At 45.9% G+C, this 19,782-nt stretch overlaps 1 protein-coding gene across 1 annotated transcript in view; it reads left to right on the top strand.

The window, feature by feature from the left end:
* The window catches only part of PNPLA7 (patatin like domain 7, lysophospholipase), a 1,710,105-nt gene that overhangs the window by 1,382,964 nt on the left and 307,359 nt on the right, over positions 1-19,782 (top strand). The window contains exon 28 of the mRNA XM_086921192.1: positions 9,582-9,698. Within this exon, the coding sequence (XP_086777318.1) occupies positions 9,582-9,698 (117 nt within the window). The remainder of the gene's footprint in view (positions 1-9,581; positions 9,699-19,782) is intronic.

Raw genomic sequence — 19,782 nt, 5'->3', positions numbered from 1 at the left:
GCTGAGAGAGGATCCTTGTGGTACGCCACAGATGACTTCGGTGGCCTCGGACTTGAATGGTGGAAGGCGGACTCTCTGGGTTCTTCCGGTGAGGAACGAGGTGATCCATTCAAGTGCTTTTCCATGTATTCCGATGTTGCTGAGGCGTTGTAAAAGGGTGCTGTGGCAGACTGTGTCGAATGCTGCAGAGAGGTCGAGGAGGATGAGGGCGACTGTGTCTCCATTGTCCAGTAGAGTTCGAATGTCGTCTGTTGCTGCGATGAGGGCGGTTTCAGTGCTGTGTTTTGCTCGGAAGCCAGATTGTGAGGAGTCGAGGGATTTGTTGGCTTCGAGAAAAGCGGCGAGCTGGTTGTTGACCGCTTTCTCGATGACTTTGGCCGGGAATGGAAGGAGCGAGATGGGGCGGTAATTTTTGAGTTCGGTGGGGTCCGCTGTGGGTTTTTTCAGAAGGGCGGTGAGTTCAGCGTGTTTCCAGTTTTCCGGAAAGGTGGCGGAGTTGAAGGAGCAGTTGATGACGTCTCGGAGGTGCGGTGCTATGACGGAGTCTGCTTTGTTGAAGATGTGGTGAGGGCATGGGTCTGTGGGGGATCCTGAGTGGATGGAGTTCATCAGGCGGATGGTGTCCTCAGTGGAGATTGGGTTCCAGTCGTTAAGGGTGTTCGCGGGGGGAGAGTGTTCAGCATGTGGTTGGGTGGGTTGGGCTCCAGGTTGGTTGTCGAAGCTGTTGTGGATGTCAGCAATCTTGTTGTGGAAGAATGAGGCTAGGGAGTCGCAGAGGGCTTGAGAGGGGGTGATGTCGTTGGAGTTGGCCGAGGGATTGGAAAACTCCTTGACGATGTTGAAAAGTTCTTTGCTGTTGTGGGCGTTGTTGTCAAGTCGATCCTTGAATGCTGTTTTCTTGGCCTTTCGGATTAGTTGGTGGTGAGTGCGGGTGGCGGTTTTGAAGGTGTCCTTGGTGCTGGTGGTTGGGTATTTTTTCCACGCTTTTTCAAGGGTGCGGCAGAGTTTCTTGGACTTCTTAAGATCATCGTTGAACCACGAGGCCTTCTTGTTGCCAGGTTTGCTTTGACGTTTTTTCAGTGGTGCTAAGGTGTTGGCGGTGTTGGATAACCATAGGGTGAAGTTGGCGGCGGCTAGGTTTGGGTCCGAGGAGTGGGCTGGGGTGTTTAGAAGGAGCGATGAGGAGATCTGGTCGTGGTGATTTTGTTCCAGTTTCTTTGCAGAGTTGGTTGGAGGTGGTTGGTGGGTTTGGGCTTGTTGTAGGTGAAGTGAACGCAGCTGTGGTCAGTCCAGAGCAGATCCGTAGTGTGGCTGAAGGAGACATGATTGCTGGAGGTGAAGATGGGGTCGAGTGTGTGACCTGCGATGTGGGTGGGGGAAGTGACCAGTTGTTTAAGTATGAGGTTGGCGAGGTTGTCCAGGAGGGTGGTGGTGTTGCGGTCGTTGATATTTTCAAGGTGAAAGTTGAGGTCTCCCAGAAGGATGTATTCTTTGGAGGGGAGTGCGTGTGGAGTGATGAAGTCCGTGATGTCTTCACTGAATTTTGCACGGGGTCCAGGTGGTCTGTAGAGGAGGGTGCCTCTGAGTGTGGTTTTGGGGTCGATGTGGATCTGGAAGTGAAGGTGTTCGGAGTTGGCGAGGTTGGCGTCAGAGCTGGTTGAGATGCGGATTGATTTCTTATGGACGATGGCGATTCCTCCTCCTGTGTGGTTGGTACGGTCTTTGCGAGTGATCTTATAGTCTTCAGGGATGGCAATGGTGATGTCTGGTGCGGAGGAAGCATTCATCCATGTTTCCGTTAGGAAGGCGATGTCTGGAGAAATGGTGTCTAGTAGATTCCAAAGGTCAATGGCGTGCCTGTGGACTGATCGGGTGTTGAGAAGGATGCATTGTAGGTGGTTGGGGTCGGGAGTCAGTGGTGTGGTCGTAGCGGAGATGTTGTTGTTGCCGCAGAATTTGCAGGAGTAGCAGGAGAAAGGTCCATGGGTTTGTCCAGGGGCGGCTTGGACGCAGTTGGGGGCGCGACCGGGGTTAAGGGCTAGGAGGGTGGCGGCATCGTAGGTAATGCGGGAGGGCTGGGCAGCGCGAGGGGCAGGGGGTCTGGCGCTGGGCGCGGTCCAGGCGCGGACGGGCGTAGACGGGCTTACCTTTGGCGCACCTTCGGCGTGGCTGTAGCGCGTGGACGCTGCTCGTTGGGACATCTGACATTAATGGACAGTGGAGGGGGCGGAGCGTGGGAGGGTCAGCAGCTGGGAGGCGGTAGCGGGGAGGAGGGGCGTGCCAGGGAACAGCAACACAAACAAAATGGAGGGTCAAAGGGAAAGTGAGGTAGGGGCAGCAAATGGATCGAGCGCCTAGAAAACAGTCAAAGTGCTAGCAAGCAGGGAGCCGCAGCAAATGTCGCGTTACAAAGCAGAGCGGAGCGAGCGGCACTAGAGGTAAATGCAGGTCAGCTGAGAGCTCTTTAAAATCGAGCTGCGAGGCCAGGCAGTTAATGTGCAAACACACAAGATACACAGCGCTGAAAACGATGATCAAAGCGAACTGCAGCACTAACAGGGTGTGGGGTCAATGCAGAGCGGAGCGAGCGGCGCTAGAGGTAAATGCAGGTCAGCTGAGAGCTCTTTAAAATCGAGCTGCGAAGCCAGTTAAATAATGTACAGACACACACAGATTAACAGCGCTGATAACGATACCCAAAGCGAACTGCAGCATCAACAGGATGTGGGGTTAGGGAGTGAGGGGGGGAGCGACCGTTCTGGAGCAAGTCCGGGCGAGCTGCGAAAAAAAACGATGGGTTTAAGCCCAATCTCTGTACTGGGGTGAATGTATGACATTGTTCTGCATTCTGTCCATTAATTGTTGTTTTTGCATTTGTCATCCAGAGTGGGCCTGGTATGCCCAGACGTGGGTCCCCTGCTCTTCATGCCACTGGAGTCACGGTATCCTGGCTGATTAGGGGTGAAAACCCGGAACTGGTCCTAAGATGCTTGTTTCCAGTCTAGGGAGGACCTGGCCCGGCATTTTGGGCTGGACTGTGCCCATTGGGCACAGGGTCAAGACTGATTTTCATATGGCTGGGTTCAAACTTAAATGGCATGGTGAGCAAAAAAACGATGGCTTTAGGCCCAGATCTCTGAACTGGTGTGAATGTATGACATTGTTCTGCATTTTTTTATTTAATATTTGCATTTCTTATATTTAATACTGCAGCACTCCAGAGCACCACATGCTTTCCCCAGCCCTGTTGACCACATGAAAAAACCCTGGCTCAGCCTGGCAGTGACTCACTGTTAGAAATGGGTTTTCTGACTGGCAAGGATGTGCTCCTAAGACAGGCAGAATCCACAACTCTAGTCAGAATAAGGGGATAACATATCTAAAATAACCCCTGCTCACACCCTTGGTAGCTTATCTCAGAGGCAATGTGTAAAGCATTTGAACATAACACACAGTAATATAGTGAAAACACAAAAAAAGGACACCACACCAGTTTTAAAAGATATCCAGTATTTATCTGTGTGAAACAAGACAAAAACGTGAAAAACTCCAAAAATAGACTTAATATACAGTTCCTTGAAGTTGGTAGCTCCGTCCGGGGCCATTGCTGTGTCATGTACACCCAAATCCAACGGCTCTGGCCGACCGCAGCAGTGTGGGCCATCGGCGGTGTCAGAAGATCCTCAAAACAGTATCTATTTATTCCGGCCGACCACGGTGGTGTGAGATGGCTGTGGCGGATATTGAGGCTGCGGTGCAGAATGGAGCGGTGTGTGGTGCCCTCAGGTCGCGGTGCAGGCAGGACTCAGCGGGGATCCTCCAGCAACGTCGGTGAGACCATGCCTGTTGGTGCTGACAGGTCACAGTGCAAGCTGCATTGCCAGTTGAGTATCTGGAGTCAGTAGGCCAAGACTGCGGTGTGAGATGGGGCATTGCATCATGTAACTTACGAGCTGTGCCCCCAAACCACAGTGCAAGCAGTGGCGGCGATGTCCGCTTGCAGCGTCGTCGTCGGTGAGACTAGGGCGGTGGAGTGAAGTGAGGCAGTGCGGAGTGTGGTGCCCACAGGTCGCGGTGCAAGCAGCGGCTCGGTGGCGGCAGTGGATGGCATTGTTGATGAGACCAGGGTTGCGTTGCGAAGTTCGGCGGTCCTCCTCGGTGCCTTCAGGTCACGGAACGGCCAGCGGTCATGGTGACAACGTTGGGTTACCTTTTTCCTCTGTGGCAGCCGAAACCTCAAGTTCCAGAGGCCAGTACCTAGAATATGTTGAAGTCTTTGCTGTTTCTGTGACTTATTGAACAGGGGGCAAGCTCTAAAACATTCTCTTTGGGATACTTAATATGCAGAAAGAACATTCCAGTCCTTTCCCTTACCAAGACAGAAGCAGCAACTGCAGGCCAACCCAACAAAGCAACAACAGCAAAGGGGCTGTACTCCTCCTGACAGCCCTTCTTCCTGGCTGGTTCCTTAGTCCAGCAGTAATCTAAAGTTTCTGGGATCAGGACCCCAATATTTAAACGACATTTTCCATTGGAGTTCTGTGGTGTTAGCACGAACAAAGTACTCCTGGCACACATAAACCAATTCAGCCTGACTCAGGCCAGGTAAACCACAGGAGGTGGAGACGGCTTTGTGAGAGGCAGCCACATTCCATTCAGGTGCAAGCGACCACTCCTGCCACTACTCTAAATGCAGCTAGGTGTATTCAGCCTGGCTATGAGTCACTCAGGAAAGGCAGAACACACTTCAACCCTCCCTTGTGTCTGTCCAGTGTGAATGCACAACCCCTGCTTCTGTCACTCTAAAACAAGACAGAGAGGCACACATGATGGTTAGACAAGAAAATATCCACTTTCTAAAAGTGCACATTTTTAAAGTGGTATTTTCAAACACATAATATAAAAAACATCTTTACTAAGAGATGTATTTTTAAATCCTGAGTTCAGGCCTACTGATCTCCATTTTTCTATTAGCTCCCACTGGCCAGCTATCTGGGCAGTGTTACCAAGCAGCTCCCATGTTAACCTATGGGCGAGATAACCTTTAAACACTGAAAATGAAATATACAGTATTTCACTATTACGATAAGCACAGAATAAACCGGTACATGTCCTTCCATTTTTTAAATACACTGCACCCTGCCAAAGGGTCTACCTTGGGGCTACCTTAGGGGTGACTAAGATGCAAGAAAGGGGAAGGGCCTGGTAAGTAGGTGCATTTGCCAGGTCGACAAGGCAGACACTGCAGTGGCAGGTCTGAGACACCTTTGAAAAGCTAGAAGTGTGGGTGGGTCAACCAGTGCTGCAGGCCCACTAGTCGCATTTGATTTACAGGCCCTTGGCACACACAGTGCACTGTACATGGTACTTAGTAGTAAATCAAATAAACCAATTACGGAAACACCAATCCATAAACAGGATTTACATGGAGAGCATATGCACTTTAGCACTGAGCAGCAGTGAGAAAGTGCCCAGAGTCCTAAACCTACAAAAATAAGGTAAAAAACCGGAGGGCAAAAAGTCTGGGGGTGTACCTGCTGAAAAAGCCAAGTCTAACAGTCACAGGGCCAGAACTTGTGACTCTGGCACAGATGAGTTAAACAGGCAGTGAATGGGGTTAAAGTGGAATTGGTCTATGGCAGTAGTGTTGCCACCTTTCCCAGAAAATACCATATTTCCTATTATTTCAAGATTCAGCAAAGGCCTGAACTTAGTAAATAGGATTTATATATAATCGTCTCTGTTCATCATTAAAACTGCTTTTGTGATGTTGATTACTTTAATTGCCAGTCACTGACCGTTAAGGTAGTTCCTGAAGACCTTTTAAAGTATTTTGGTTTTATGTTTGCCATACTAAATATGTACTGATAAGATGAAAATAAATAGTGACAAGATGATTCTCATTTCGTATGCGGGCCAGGACATTTAAATACTGATCAGGCCAGGTGGCAACCCTATTTACGGCTGGTTCTAGCTAATGTACGTAGGGGTAAAATGGTTGGAACTGGCTTGGTCGATTGGCTGGGCAGCGCAAGGCTGGTTCTAATGGTTGTTTATGGGGCTACAATGGACTTGATAGTGCCACACTGGTTCTGGTGGATGGGATGGAGCTAGAATGGCTTTGAAATGACTGAGCTGATTGATTTAAATGGGGTTATAGCACATATATTAGGGGTAGATCTGCTGGATGTGTACAAGGTGTGAACATACTGCGTGGGCTGGCTGTAGTTAGGATGAACTCTGTTTGGGTCATGCTATTTCTTGGTTATGATGATTGAATGGACCATGTAGTCAGGCTAGTGCTTCTCATTGCTCTAAAAGTGGCACTGTATTATATTTATCACTTTATATTGACTGTATTGCTTGGTTCTGCTGGTGGGAATGTGTCACTCGCGGTGTCATACATTTGGTCGTAGTAGAATGTGACTCATAACAACGCTGAAACTATGAAAATGTCACACATGGGCAACCGGAAAACGTGGTAGCTCTGTGTACGGACACTCAGTGTGGCATGCCGGTTAGTGCCCTTCTATTTATGATGCTTTGCAGCAGTTTTAAGAACTTTTTAGAGTTTCTTGTTGCTCACATGGGTGCAAATACTGATATTTTTATGTTTCCCTCATCTTTATTGCTTGAATTCTGCTTATGAGAAAGTGTCACTCATAGTTGTTGAATGTCACTCGTAATAACACTGAATTTATGAAAATGCCTCACATAAGCAATCTGAAACCTTGACCGCTATGGAGCTATGTTATCAAATCAAAAATTTCAAAGATTCCCTTGAGTCAAATTAAGAACAGGTTCACATAAACATACCTCCAAATGCAAGCAGTACAATCATATATAACACCAAAATTGACAGTTTAAAAATCATTTATTACAAGTACATTGTGAATAAAAACAATATAGTTGGGCTAACTAATCTAGTGCCCTAATCTAAAATGCATAAAACAAAACAAGACAATCAATTATGACCTGCACAATTGAAGTTAAGGACAGAAAAAGTAAAACATGAAAATTGTTAAATACAGGTTGTACATTCGGACTCCTTTATATTTCCATCGATATTTTGCTACTACAGCATCTGTACGTCAACATCGATGTCAGAGTCTTGAATTATACCAGGAATGGCGTTGACGCGTTTTGGTGGGTTCTAATGGTAAAAACCACCTTTATCAAGACTTGCTGTTTATCTGTCACCATAAGGGGGTCAGTGAGATCTCCCTATAATAAATATATATATATATATATACAATTAGAAAAATACGTGAGGTCTATTATGAGTACTTATAGTTAGATCATTTTCATTTGATATTCGGGAGAAGCTGATCCTTTCAAGATACTGCTGCAGGTATGCCTCTCAGATATAGTGTTTGCCCCAGATAGGTGGCTAGGAAGAAGGATTTATTAAGTTTTAAGAATAATAGCCATATCTCTCCTCTCTCCTCCATTAGGTCATCTGGTACTCAAATTATAATAGTCACATTTTGAAAAATCCACTTTAAGGATTACTGGTTTTAACGTATAAGAGCGCAATAAATACCGGTTCGCAGACTTAAACAGGTAGGCTCCAAACTAATATTTTAGATATACGAAATGACATAACGTAGAGAGCTATCATTTTGATTGGCGCACATTTTCTATTTAGGAAAGAGAACCAGCCACACAGAGTTTCACGACTTTCACCAGACCAATGGATCATAATAGGTGCAGATCTTGATATCTAGAACCTTAGCTGCCTGGGAAATAAGGGTAAGAGTAATCCTCAATTAGACCCCCCTAGATTTGACACTTAGCCATATAAGAAATGTGAGTAATCAAAAATCTCCAGTGTTAAGACCAGCTATGTATTGAGATCATGCATATTTAAAACAACTTTTCAAAGCAGGGGCACATGATTATAACCCCCCTTTAATTGTTATTAAATAGCAAAAACTTTTTTGTACATTTTGGAAAATGTGTTGTCACCAAGCTGGGACAGTGGGCAACGGTATACTTTGTTGTTGTTTTTCTGTTGTCTTCTCTCTAAAAGTATGATGTTAGTATACTACATATATAAACTTCTAGTAATGGAGGAGTGGGAAAACGTAACAGACTGTGAACCCAAGAAAAATTTAGATATTTAGTTTTTTTGCTTTTTTGTCTTTATAGCTAGAACATTACTGGCCTTATAATGGGGCTAGCGTTATTAGCTTGTGTTTACATTGATCTAACTATAAGTACTCCTAATAGACCTCACGTATTTTTCTAATTGTATATATATTTATTATAAGGAGATCTCACTGCCCCCCTTATGGTGACAGATAAACAGCAAGTCTTGATAAAGGTGGTTATTACTATTAGAACCCACCGAAACGCGTCAACGCCATTCCTGGTATAATTCAAGACTCTGACATCGATGTTGACGTACAGATGCTGTAGTAGCAAAATATCGATGGAAACATAAAGGAGTCCGAATGTACAACCTGTATTTAACAATTTTCATGTTTTACTTTTTCTGTCCTTAACTTCAATTGTGCAGGTCATAATTGATGGTCTTGTTTAGTTTTATGCATTTTAGATTAGGGCACTAGATTAGTTAGCCCAACTATATTGTTTTTATTCACAATGTACTCATAATAAATGATTTTTAACCCCTTGCGTGCTGATGACAGTCTGGTTCCGTCATCAGCATCGGTTGAGCTGTGCTGATGACGGAACCGTTCCGTCATGACTCCGCCCGTGCAAGGCGGAGTCAGCACAGGCGGAAAATACGCCCCGCACGCAAGGGGTTAAACTGTCAATTTTGGTGTTATATATGATTGTACTGCTTGCATTTGGAGGTATGTTTATGTGAACCTGTTCTTAATTTGACTCAAGAGAATCTTTGAAATTTTGGGTTGTAATAACCTCATTTCCCTTGACTAGCTTAAGGGGTACCTCTATTTTTTCACACGCTATGTTATCAAGTGCCAAACCCCACTGCCTGACGGGTAGGGCCTTAGTGCTCCACTCTCCAAAAACGTAATTTCCTTCACTCACATTTATTAAGATGATTGACATACAGCATCTATGGTTTACCTTTGATCTCGTCACCGGGAAGGTGTCTTCCGGCCCTGCTGGGTTCAGACCGCGTAATTTCCACTACTTCCTGTGAAATTGAATGCTGTTTCTCTCCTCGAGGCCGAATCTCCATTACCAAAAGGTGTTTGTATTTTCCGTGCCTCTACTTGATGTTTTAAAATAATTGCTTATTGATGTTCTGAGTGATTTAGTGTTATGGCTTCGAACTTTGTCTGTTCTTAAGTAAGTGTCCATTGATTTGAAGGTTCCCACGGGGACTGGGTACACACTTTACATCTTTATGACAAACACGAATGAAGCTGGCTAAAATCAACGATGGGTAATACACGAGCATTGTTTTCTGTGAATGATAACCCTGTAATAGTGTACAGTACGCCGTTGTTCCCCAGCCAGACTTATGCGACATAAATACCGCTACATTTGTGCGAACACTTACCATGAGGATTTGAGCTTGAGAAAGTGCGACATTATGCCTTTTATACTGATCAAGTGCTCTTTCCTTTTATTCCTATGCGCAGGGGATGACCTCCGTCTTTCAGAAGGTGCTTGACTTGACCTATCCCATCACTTCCATGTTCTCTGGAGCCGGCTTCAACAAAACCATCAGCTGCATCTTTAAGAACAAGCAGATCGAGGTATTCGCCACATGCTATTGAGTCATTATTGTAAGGCTCCCAAGGAGAGGGGAGACGTAGGTCCTGGCGGTCAAGAAACTGTTGAATTCCTCTGGATGGCATGAATGGCTGTTAGATGTGTTTGCAACTGTAGAGGTAGACACATGATTGGCACATATTGTTTGAGCTTTAGCTTCCCTTCCTCCTCCCTCTCCACTCTGAGATTCAATGGACATCTTTATGAAACTGATTGTGCAGCCTCCAGTACTAAGGCTTCTGCTAGTCATCTGAAGTCTTGTCTCATGTTCGCTTTTATTTGGATTTTTTTACTCTATCATGAAACGTTGCACAATGTATATATTATTATTCTGTCATGCCATACATTGAAAGTGAAAACTGAATAATTCCATAATTTATTAATGTTTCTGGAATATTTGCAATGCTATACCTTATCAATAAGTGAGAAAGGGCCAATGATAATTGAAGGCACGTGAAATACACTGCCTCTCCAGAGAGATCATCCAGGACTTCGAACGTTAACGTGAACTGAATTTAGCCTTTTGAAGATGCCTTGTTAGGGAATGCTTGCCCTGAGGTAGCCAGCCCTCTACATTTTACCTCTGTCATATCCACTGAGCCTGGTGGGCTGTTCATTGCAACCTGCATGAGCACCTCCTCCAGGAATGCCTGCCTCAGGACTAAAGTTTTGGATAAACAACAGAGCCAACTGATAACTCAGTCTCTGGTGCTCCATAAACAATTGGGATAGGATATTATCTCCCTCAACCAAGGTGATGGCATGGCATATAACTACTTTAGGCTGCATTTCCGGTTCAGTGAAAGGCTAACAAAGGCACCTACATCAGGCCAGTATAGTTGGCGTGTAACCTTGTAGTGGTTGGTTGAGCGAGTGGCTGTTAATATCCTTATTGTCCACATACTGTTGATTGTTAATACCTCTTACCGTTTGCCCACAGTATGTGCCTTTGACTTGGGCTTAGTTAGTTTGAGGGCACTTGAGCACATCAACCTTCCCTCTTAGCTTCTGTTAACAGATGTGGTGGGCCAAGTGAGAGATGTTCTTCTGCTGTGCTGCATAAATACAACAAGGTGAATCCAGAATCCATATGTGATGCACTAGATCAGTAGAAGTTTTTTTTTTGTTGCGTCCAATAGTAATCCTATAATACAGAAATGTCAGGTTTCAGTAGCAAGCAGTCAGTGATTGGATCAAACGCATTAGCCAAACATGAAATGCGGCCTTTGGATGGTCAAATAGTGAGGGCATCCACCGCAGTTGAGATTATGTTTCTTCTCTTCCCCACCTTATTAGTGGATACTTAAACAAAATGCCAGTCTGCTCTAAGGTTTGTTCCGAGTGATTAAGCCATCATGGAATGAGAAGATCAAACAGTCACACATGTTAATAATTACCAATTATTCATTATAGACTTTGCATCGGTATGTAGGAGCAGTATTGGTTTATCTGATGCTCTATTCATTTCTTACATTCTTTAATCAACAGAAGGAAATCGGCCTTACTGTTCCATGTAGGCGACACTGGCCCCGGGCGATCACCTACAGCGCTGAAAATTGTTGAATTCGGAGTGTGTTTATTAAAACATTAAGACATTTTACATAATATTCCACATGCAGGCCCGAATCTACAGCTGCTCCTTCATTTGTTCACATTCAATGTTGCCTTGCAACTAGGGGGAGCTAAAAGTACAGAGAAAGGTCCCATGGCTTGTACTTTCGTTCTCTTTCATGTTCTTTTGTCCCTTTTAGCTGTGCTTAGATTATCCTAACTCCTTTTTTGCTTTATTTTGAGTGATAAGACCTTATCACAGATTTTCTGATCACTTTACTCTTTGGGTTAGCTTTGCACTTGAAACTGGTGACTGCGTTCATCCGCCAGATGTCCAGGAAGTTCTTGATGAGTAAGCCTCACTTTCAAAACTAGGGCTGACGATCCAACCATTTGTAACTTAACGGTTCAACATAGGTCCAGAGCATCCCACAGAGACCACATTAATACTATAATCTTACTTAATCACATTACCAGTACAAATGTATTAAATAATACATTAGAGGCCGAAACAATGATTGATATGCATTGTAATGAGGCCACAAATGGACAAGTCCCTTATTTACTTAGTTTGTAAGCTAAATACACTCAGTGGATAGAGAAGCGCCAGATTAAACGTCAGACTGTAATACAACAAATGTAATTGTGAGAAGTTTCTTCTAAAGCATTTATATCTGAAACAAAGTTTTGTATGAACCGGGCTGTGTAAAGCTTCTGCTTTGTTTTGTGGTTTCCCATTGGTACACTGTTTCTCCTTTTTCTTTACCCAATCACCATTTGTTTGCATACATAACACCATGCATAACTTTTTAGTGCTCTTAAGATCTTATTCAGGGGGAGTGGCCAAGATGACCCGAGTGAGACATGTTTCTCAGTCTCTCCCGCTGGTCCCAGTATGGCATGGCATAGCAGAGACAAAGAACTGGGACGGTGGAGCAATGTTAGTAACATGGGTGGTCCCTTCCCGAGTTTGGCAACCCTGAAGCACACCCTGAGGCCAGGGTGAGGCCGTGAGGCCTGGCTGAGAGGAGCTCCCTGGGAGCGGCTCCCCGAGGCTGACTGGGCTGCGCTCCCTCGCGGAGCTTCCTGCTGGAGCGGTAGCATTTGCTGGTGTCCTGGTGCCCTGTTGTTGAAGGGGTCTCCTGATCGCATCAGCAGGTGAAGCGGACCAGGCCGAGGTAGCACAGCTTGGACGGGGGTTGGCCGGGCCAGGCGGCTCGTCTGTGAGTGGCTTCAGAGTGCGGAGGCCTAGCGGAAGGCCACCCCATTCGATGTGGGCGGGCCGAGGAGATAGCTTGCGGAGGGCCTGAACTGTGGAGGGCCCTGTGGAGTGTTTAACCTACCGCCAGCCTTCTCATCCATTTAGAATACCTAAGCCCTGGATCTCACGTCTGTTTTTGATATTTTGTTATTTTGACATGTATATGTACAAGGTTAAAAGAAAACTTATATAAATGTGAAATGAAAATATACTTCTCTTCATGGACTCAATGCTGAACAGTGTTTGGAAATGTATTGATATTTTTAATAATATAAATTATACACCAAGGTTTAACTTTTGATAAATGGAATAAAAAATAAAAAATCTTTTCTTATATCAAAATATACAAGTGTTGTGCTGAATATTGGTAAGCATGGCAGATTTATCTGTATAATGTAATCATTGTTGCCCCAGTATTGGAACTTTCATAGATTCCCATGCTTTTGTATCATTCCCCGTCGTCGGAATGGGAGTCTCGGTAACAAAATAACATAGTAGAAGGTACAAAAGAGAAAGAAAAAGGCCTAGGCCTCATTCCCTTTTGTAGCATATCCGCCTCTTTTTCTGAAAGAGACCAAACTAAGCATCAGCCAATCAGAAGAGCCTCACCCCATAGAACCCTCCTGAAGGAACCTCAGAGCCTCAGATTTTCTACCGCACGTTGTGCTTAGGGAGTCTCCTTTGAGCTCTGCTCAATCTCTATCTCTTTTCAGAAGTTTTCTTCAGGTTTTCTCTTCAGAATTGTTGGCTGTCCATTCCAGGATGTCTGATAAGGAGAAGAAGAAGGCCTTTTTCAAGCCATGTTCCACCTGTGGCAAGAAAAGATTGTTTGTTGAGGATAAGCATACAGATTGTATTTATTGTCTCTATCCTGATCATAAGGCTGCGGACTGCAAGATCTGCCGCACCTTTTCTACCAAGACCCTCTGGGATCGTGAGGGTAGGCTTCTTACCTGGCTCCAGAAGTTGAAGTCCAGGAAAGACACAGTCTCCAGTGACAGTGAAGACTCTTCTTCAGTCTCATCTACAAGAAGGTCAGTCAAAAGGGGTAGGGTTTCCCCTTCTCCTTCTATGGAGCGTCCATCTAAGGCCTCAAAAAAGACCCCCAGAGAGTCTGAGAGCCAAGGTCCAGTCGAATCTCCTCACCATGGTGAAAAGGAGAGGGAAGGACCATCTACACCTTCTTCTGGGATGGAGATTGATCCAGCCTTCAAAAGACCTTCTTCTCAGTCTTCTGGGAAGTCTGACAGAAGTTCCAAGTCGACGACGATGCAGATAAAGGCTTCGTCGAGGAAGGTTTCGTCGACGAAGGCGGTGAAGCCTAAACCTAAAATGGTACCGTCGACGGGCCCGTCCACGGTACAATCGACATCGACGGCGACGACGGAGTCGTCGACAACAGTGTCAGCGACGTCGACGAAGATGACGACGGCAGCAACGACGAAGAGTTCGTCGACGGCGGTGACGACGACAATGTTGGCATCGAGGGCTTCGACGACGACGACAGCAGGAGCGTCAACGGTCTCGTTATCGACGGTGTCGACGACGCCCATCTCGTCGACGATTGTTCGTTCGGCGACGAAGTCTACTCCGACGACGCCTATGACGGCAGTATTAGCAGCTCCATCGTCGACGGGATCCTCGACGATTTTGTCGTCGACGGAAAGAATTACTATTTCTATGAGGCGAATTACACCCGACATGACGTCTCTTAGGAGAGTTACCCCCTTGCCTCCAGCTTTACTGTTGGAGGAGGATGATGATGAATCAGAGGATGACGATCAGGACTCATATGGTTATGCAAACAGTTCATGTCAGCTTCTGGTTAAATGCCAGGAAACGGATTCCGAAGGGGAGTACCAGCATGAATGTGGGTATCATCATTCTGCCCAGCCACAACAGTATTCGAGGCAAGACATGGTGTCTGTACCATCTTCTCTCTTGCAGCATCTCCACAACATGCTGCAGGATTACAAATCTAGATGTTCACAGCCTGCTGCTGTTCTAACTACGCAAACCGTGCCTGTCCCTGCGGCTCCTGCAGTGGTTTCTCCAGAATTGCTGGCTCAGGTGACATCTCAGCCGCAGACACCGGTTCCACAGGTACCTTCGATACCACTGGACACTCATGATGATTCCTTGGATGAGGATCAAAACTTTGATGGCAGACCTGTTCAAGGTGTGGAATGGGACGAGTATATCATCCCAGGTCCAGCTTCACCATGCCCGGATCCAGTGGACTCCCCGCCAGCGGATATAGGGGGGTTCCATAAGCTGATGGAGAAAGCGGCTGGCAGAGTCAAGCTACCAATGCCTTCTGTTGCCTCCAAATGTTTTTTATATGACTTTAAAGAGCCTTATAGAAAGACTACTAGATCTATCCCTTTTGTCCAACATGTTTGGGATGAAGGTCTTAAAGCAATGAAAAATCCAGCGACGGTGGTCCCTGTACTACCGCGCCTCGACAAAAAATACAAGGCACCTGATGATGGTCCGGCGTCTTTGACGGGACACCCAAAACCGGACTCGGTAATTTCAAAAGCGGCACAAAGGAAGTCACGCAACTCTTCAGCTCCTTTGACAACTCCTCCAGATAAGGAAGGTAGGAGGTTAGACAACGCCGGGAAGAGGTTCTCTTTAATGGCTAGTCTTTTGGTGCGGGCAGCAAATGCCTTAGCAATATTGGGCAAGTACGATCGCCAACTAAGGTGTGACGTTTAGCCACATTTGGATCAACTGCCTCCAGAATCAAAAACAGAGGCAAAGAAGATTTTACAAGAAGGGAAGCAATGTCAATGGAAATTATAGACTGTGCCATGGACATCGCCACAACAGCTTTCCGTTCATTGGCTGGTGCTGCAGTCCTTCGTCGCCAGGGATGGCTCAAGGTGACATGGTTCAGACCCGAAATCCAGAATAAAATCCTGGATCTACCTTTTGATGGAAAGGCAGTGTTTGGAAAGTTTATAGATGACACTCTCCAGGATATTAAAAAAGACACTGAGACAGCTAAGTCTCTGGGTACGCTTCAGTACCGTAAAGCTCCATTCAGAGCTTCCAGAGGCAAGAGTACCATGTACAGAGGCTCTTACCAGCAGCAACGGTACTCATTGTATGGCTCAGGTTCGCAACAGTACAGCCAGCCTTATCAGCAAAGACAAGGCCAGTCCTTGAATTTCTCAAGATCTAATAATAGAGGAAAGCAAACTCGCCAAGGACATGAAACGTCCAAGAGACAATAGCGGCCTCCTGGCTCTTCCTACTTTGCCCACCTCCACAAGATCATCAGTAGGAGGCAGGGTGTCTCAATACCTTCAGAATTGGTCCAAGATAACACCAGACCGTTGTGTGCTAAACATCATTCGAAAGGGCCATACTTTGGAATTTACACTAATCCCACCATCCAAGCCCTTGGCCGCCATCCCATCAAAACATCTGCGTCTTCTGCTGCTCGAAGTTCATCAGATGCTCCTGAAAGGTGCTATAGAGCCGGTTCCCTCCGCCCAAAGAGGAGAGGGATTCTAGTCCAGGTTCTTCCTGATAAGGAAGACGCTAGAGAAATGGCGCCCCATTTTAGATCTCAGGGAGCTCAACGCCTATCTTATCTCCCTATCTTTCCGGATGGTCTCACTTCAAGACATACTACGTCTCATCAATCCAGGGGATTTCATGGCCACGCTAGATCTCGAAGATGCGTACTTTCACATACCGATTCACCCAGCACACAGAAGGTTTCTACGATTTACAGTAGCCAAGAGCCACTTTCAATTCAGGGTTTTACCCTTCGGTCTTCGCTCAGCCCCAAGAATCTTCACAAAGGTGCTGGCACTAGTGGCAGCGTTTCTACGGAGGAATCACTTTCAAGTCTTCCTTTTCCTGGACGACTGGTTGCTGAAGGCTCCGTCCAGGGAGGCCGCTAGGGAAGCGGTCGATGCTTGTACAAACCTGTTTCAGAATTTGGTCTCACTCTAAATAAAGAGACGTCATCTCTGGTTCCGTCCAGGACTGCACGCTTCCTGGGGGCCATCTTGGACTCGAATCTCAAAAAAGCTTTCCCAACCTTGGAGAGGCAGGAAAAACTGCAAACCATGCGCTAGCCTTAAGAAGAAGAAGGTGTCTTTCAGTACGCCGTTACAAATCTCTTCTAGGAGTGATTTCATCATGCATTCCTCTAATTCCACACTGCAGATTGAGGGTGCGTCCTCTTCAGGAGCAGCTGGAAATCCAGTGGAGACAGATTCACGGTTCGTTCGACGACAAAATGACCATCACCTCGGCAATGAGAAAAGCTGCCTTGTGGTGGACAAAGCAGGAGAACTTGTTCCAAGGTCTATCCTTCGTAAGCGATCCGTCTCCTCAGGTTGTGACGACGGATGCGTCATTGGACGGCTGGGGGCAGTACTGCAGGATCTGCATGTCAGTGGACATTGGTCACCTCAGAACAGTCTACTTCACATCAATCTCTTAGAACTCAGGGCAATCAAGCTGGCTCTTCAAGCTTTTCTCCCTCGACTAGGAGGCTCGAAGGTTCTCATCCGGACGGACAACACCACGGCATGCATTATATAACCAGAAAGGAGGAACCAGGGGCTATATGTAGTTAAATAGGTTTTACCGATTCTTAAATTTCACTGAATTTTACCGATTCGGTATTTAACAATCGGTAAAACCAATTCGGTAAGATTCTGTATTTACCGAATCGGTAATTACCGAATCGGTATTTGCCATTGATTCCTATGGGCCTTGAAGCCCATAGGAATCAATAGCAAATACCGATTCGGTAATTACCAAATCGGTAAATTTACTGAATTGACAGGGGGAACAGGGTGTCACTTTGACACCCTGTTGCACCCCTGTTTCAGGCTTGTGTGCCATGTGACACACATACATGCCCTTAGGGCATGTCTGTGTGCCACATGGCACAGGTGTACATGCACAGATGTGCATGTACACAGGAATTCGTTATTTACCATGTAATAGTATTACATGGTAAATACCGAATCCTGAATGGCCTGTAGCACTGTTAACAGTGCTACCTACATAGCAAATTACAGATTCGGTATTTTTACCGATCGGTAAGTTTACAGAATCAGTAAATTTACAGATTCTGTAATTTTACCGATTCGGTAAAATTACTGAATCTGTAAGTTTTTCAAACCCTTACATACCAATGTCCAAATACCGGTCGGAAACGGCCAAAAATCTGTATTTTTGGCCGTTTCCGACCGGTATTTGGACACCTACATCTGGCCCCAGGTCTCTCCCGTTATCTCAGGAAGCTCAAGAAATCTGGGAATGGGCAATTCTTCACGGGATTTCACTGCAGGCGGAACATCTGCCAGGGATCTTAAACGAAAATGCCGACAGACTAAGCAAGCTATCCTCTGTCAGTCACGAGTGGGAACTAAACCAGAAAGTTCTGGACAAGGTTTTCCAACAGTGGGGCAAGCCTGCAATAGATCTATTTGCCACGCCGACCAACAAGAAATGCTGGTCTGATGCAAGCAGGCTTCACCATCAGGGATCATTGTAGAATGCACTTTCGATAGCCTGGTCAGAGACATTTGTTTACGCCTTTCCCCCGATTCCAATGATCCCGAGACTTATCAGGTGGAGCCATGCAAGATGATCTTGATAGCCGAGACAGTTTTGGTTCACGGAACTCCATCTGTTGTCGCTTGTTCCTCCTCTTCCCTTGCGAACCATTCCGGACCTTCTTACAATGTCCGAGGGACAAATTTGGCATCCGGATGCTGTCAGGTGCATTGCACCTGACAGCATGGCTCCTGAGCAGCGAGAATTTATGAACCTTCCCATTTCAAATGAAATAAGAGAGGTTCTCTACCAGGCTAGAGTTCCTTCCACGAATAAGACTTACCGTTTCAAATGGAAAAGATTTTGCATTTGGTGCAGGAAAGAAGGTGTTGACCCTTTCTCTTCTCAACCTCATCAACTTCTTCCTCATCTTTTTTCCTTATCTAAGACGGGGCTGGCTTATTTATCCATAAAAGTTCACTTGGCAGCGATTTCCCGGTACAGACGTTCTGCATCTGGACCTTCTCTTTGGTCTTCTAGGATAACAATTAAGATTGTTCTGTGTCTATCCCCCGATGAGGCCTCCGGCTCCTACTTGGCAACTGAATTTGGTCCTCACACAGCTCATGAAAGACCCATTTGAACCAATACATCGAATGGACATGAAATTCCTTTCATGGAAATTGGCTCTCCTTCTTGCCCTCACATCGGCAAGACGCATTGGGGAGTTGCAGGCTCTCACAATTCAGGAACCGTTTCTCCAATTCAAAAGGAATACAGTAAACTTAAGAACTAACCCGAGGTTCATACCCAAGGTGCCCTCCGACTTTCACTTAAATGAGCCAGTTATTCTTAAATCTTTCTTTCCTCACCCTTCCACACCAGTGGAGAGGTCACTGCATTCTCTGGATGTACAACGGCGCTTATAATTTTATTTGGATCGCACCAAAGGATTCCGTAAATCTTCCCAATTGTTCATTGCTTTTGGTGGTCCTCGCAAGGGCCTCCCTCTTTCAAAACAAAGTATCGCAAGATGGATTTCCAGTGCCCTTCTCCATTGCCATTCGACAGCGGGTAAGCCACTGACCAGCAGAGAGCGCATTCCACAAGATCGGTGGCTTCTTCGACAGCTCTCTTTGCGGGAGTGCACATCAGAGACATTTGCAGGGCTGCGACTTGGAGCAGCGTGCACACCTTTACAAAGCATTACTGCTTGAAATTCTTGACTCAGGAGGACACAGCTGTGGGCCAGACAGTCCTGAGGAACCTCTTCCACTAATTGGTGAGCTTTCCTTTCTATCCCACCTTCCCTTTTTCAGTTCATTTTGTGTCTTCATGTAATGATGGCTATTGCAATGTATGTTTATGCCACACAATGTGTTTTATTGCTGACTGCTTGCTACTCTGATACAAAAGCATGGGAATCTATGAAAGTTCCAATACTGGGGCAAGAAAACAAGTTACTTACCTGTAACTTTGGTTCCCCAGTATTAGTAACTTTCATAGATTCCCATGCGCCCACCCACCTCCCCGAGGAAAGCTCAGCCTTCAGCAGATATGGTGACTGTTACACAACGGCTACGAAAATCTGAGGCTCTGCTGTTCCTTCAGGAGGGTTCTATGGGTAGAGGCTCTTCTGATTGGCTGATGCTTAGTTTGGTCTCTTTTACAAAAAGAGGTGGATATGCTACAAAAGGGAATGAGGCCTAGTCCTTTTTTCT

This window comes from Lissotriton vulgaris, chromosome 5 (genome assembly GCF_964263255.1).
Source record: "Lissotriton vulgaris chromosome 5, aLisVul1.2, whole genome shotgun sequence".
NCBI lineage: Eukaryota > Metazoa > Chordata > Amphibia > Caudata > Salamandridae > Lissotriton > Lissotriton vulgaris.
The sequence above is the reverse complement of the archived record's forward strand: the minus strand, read 5'-3'. Positions and strand labels throughout refer to the sequence as shown.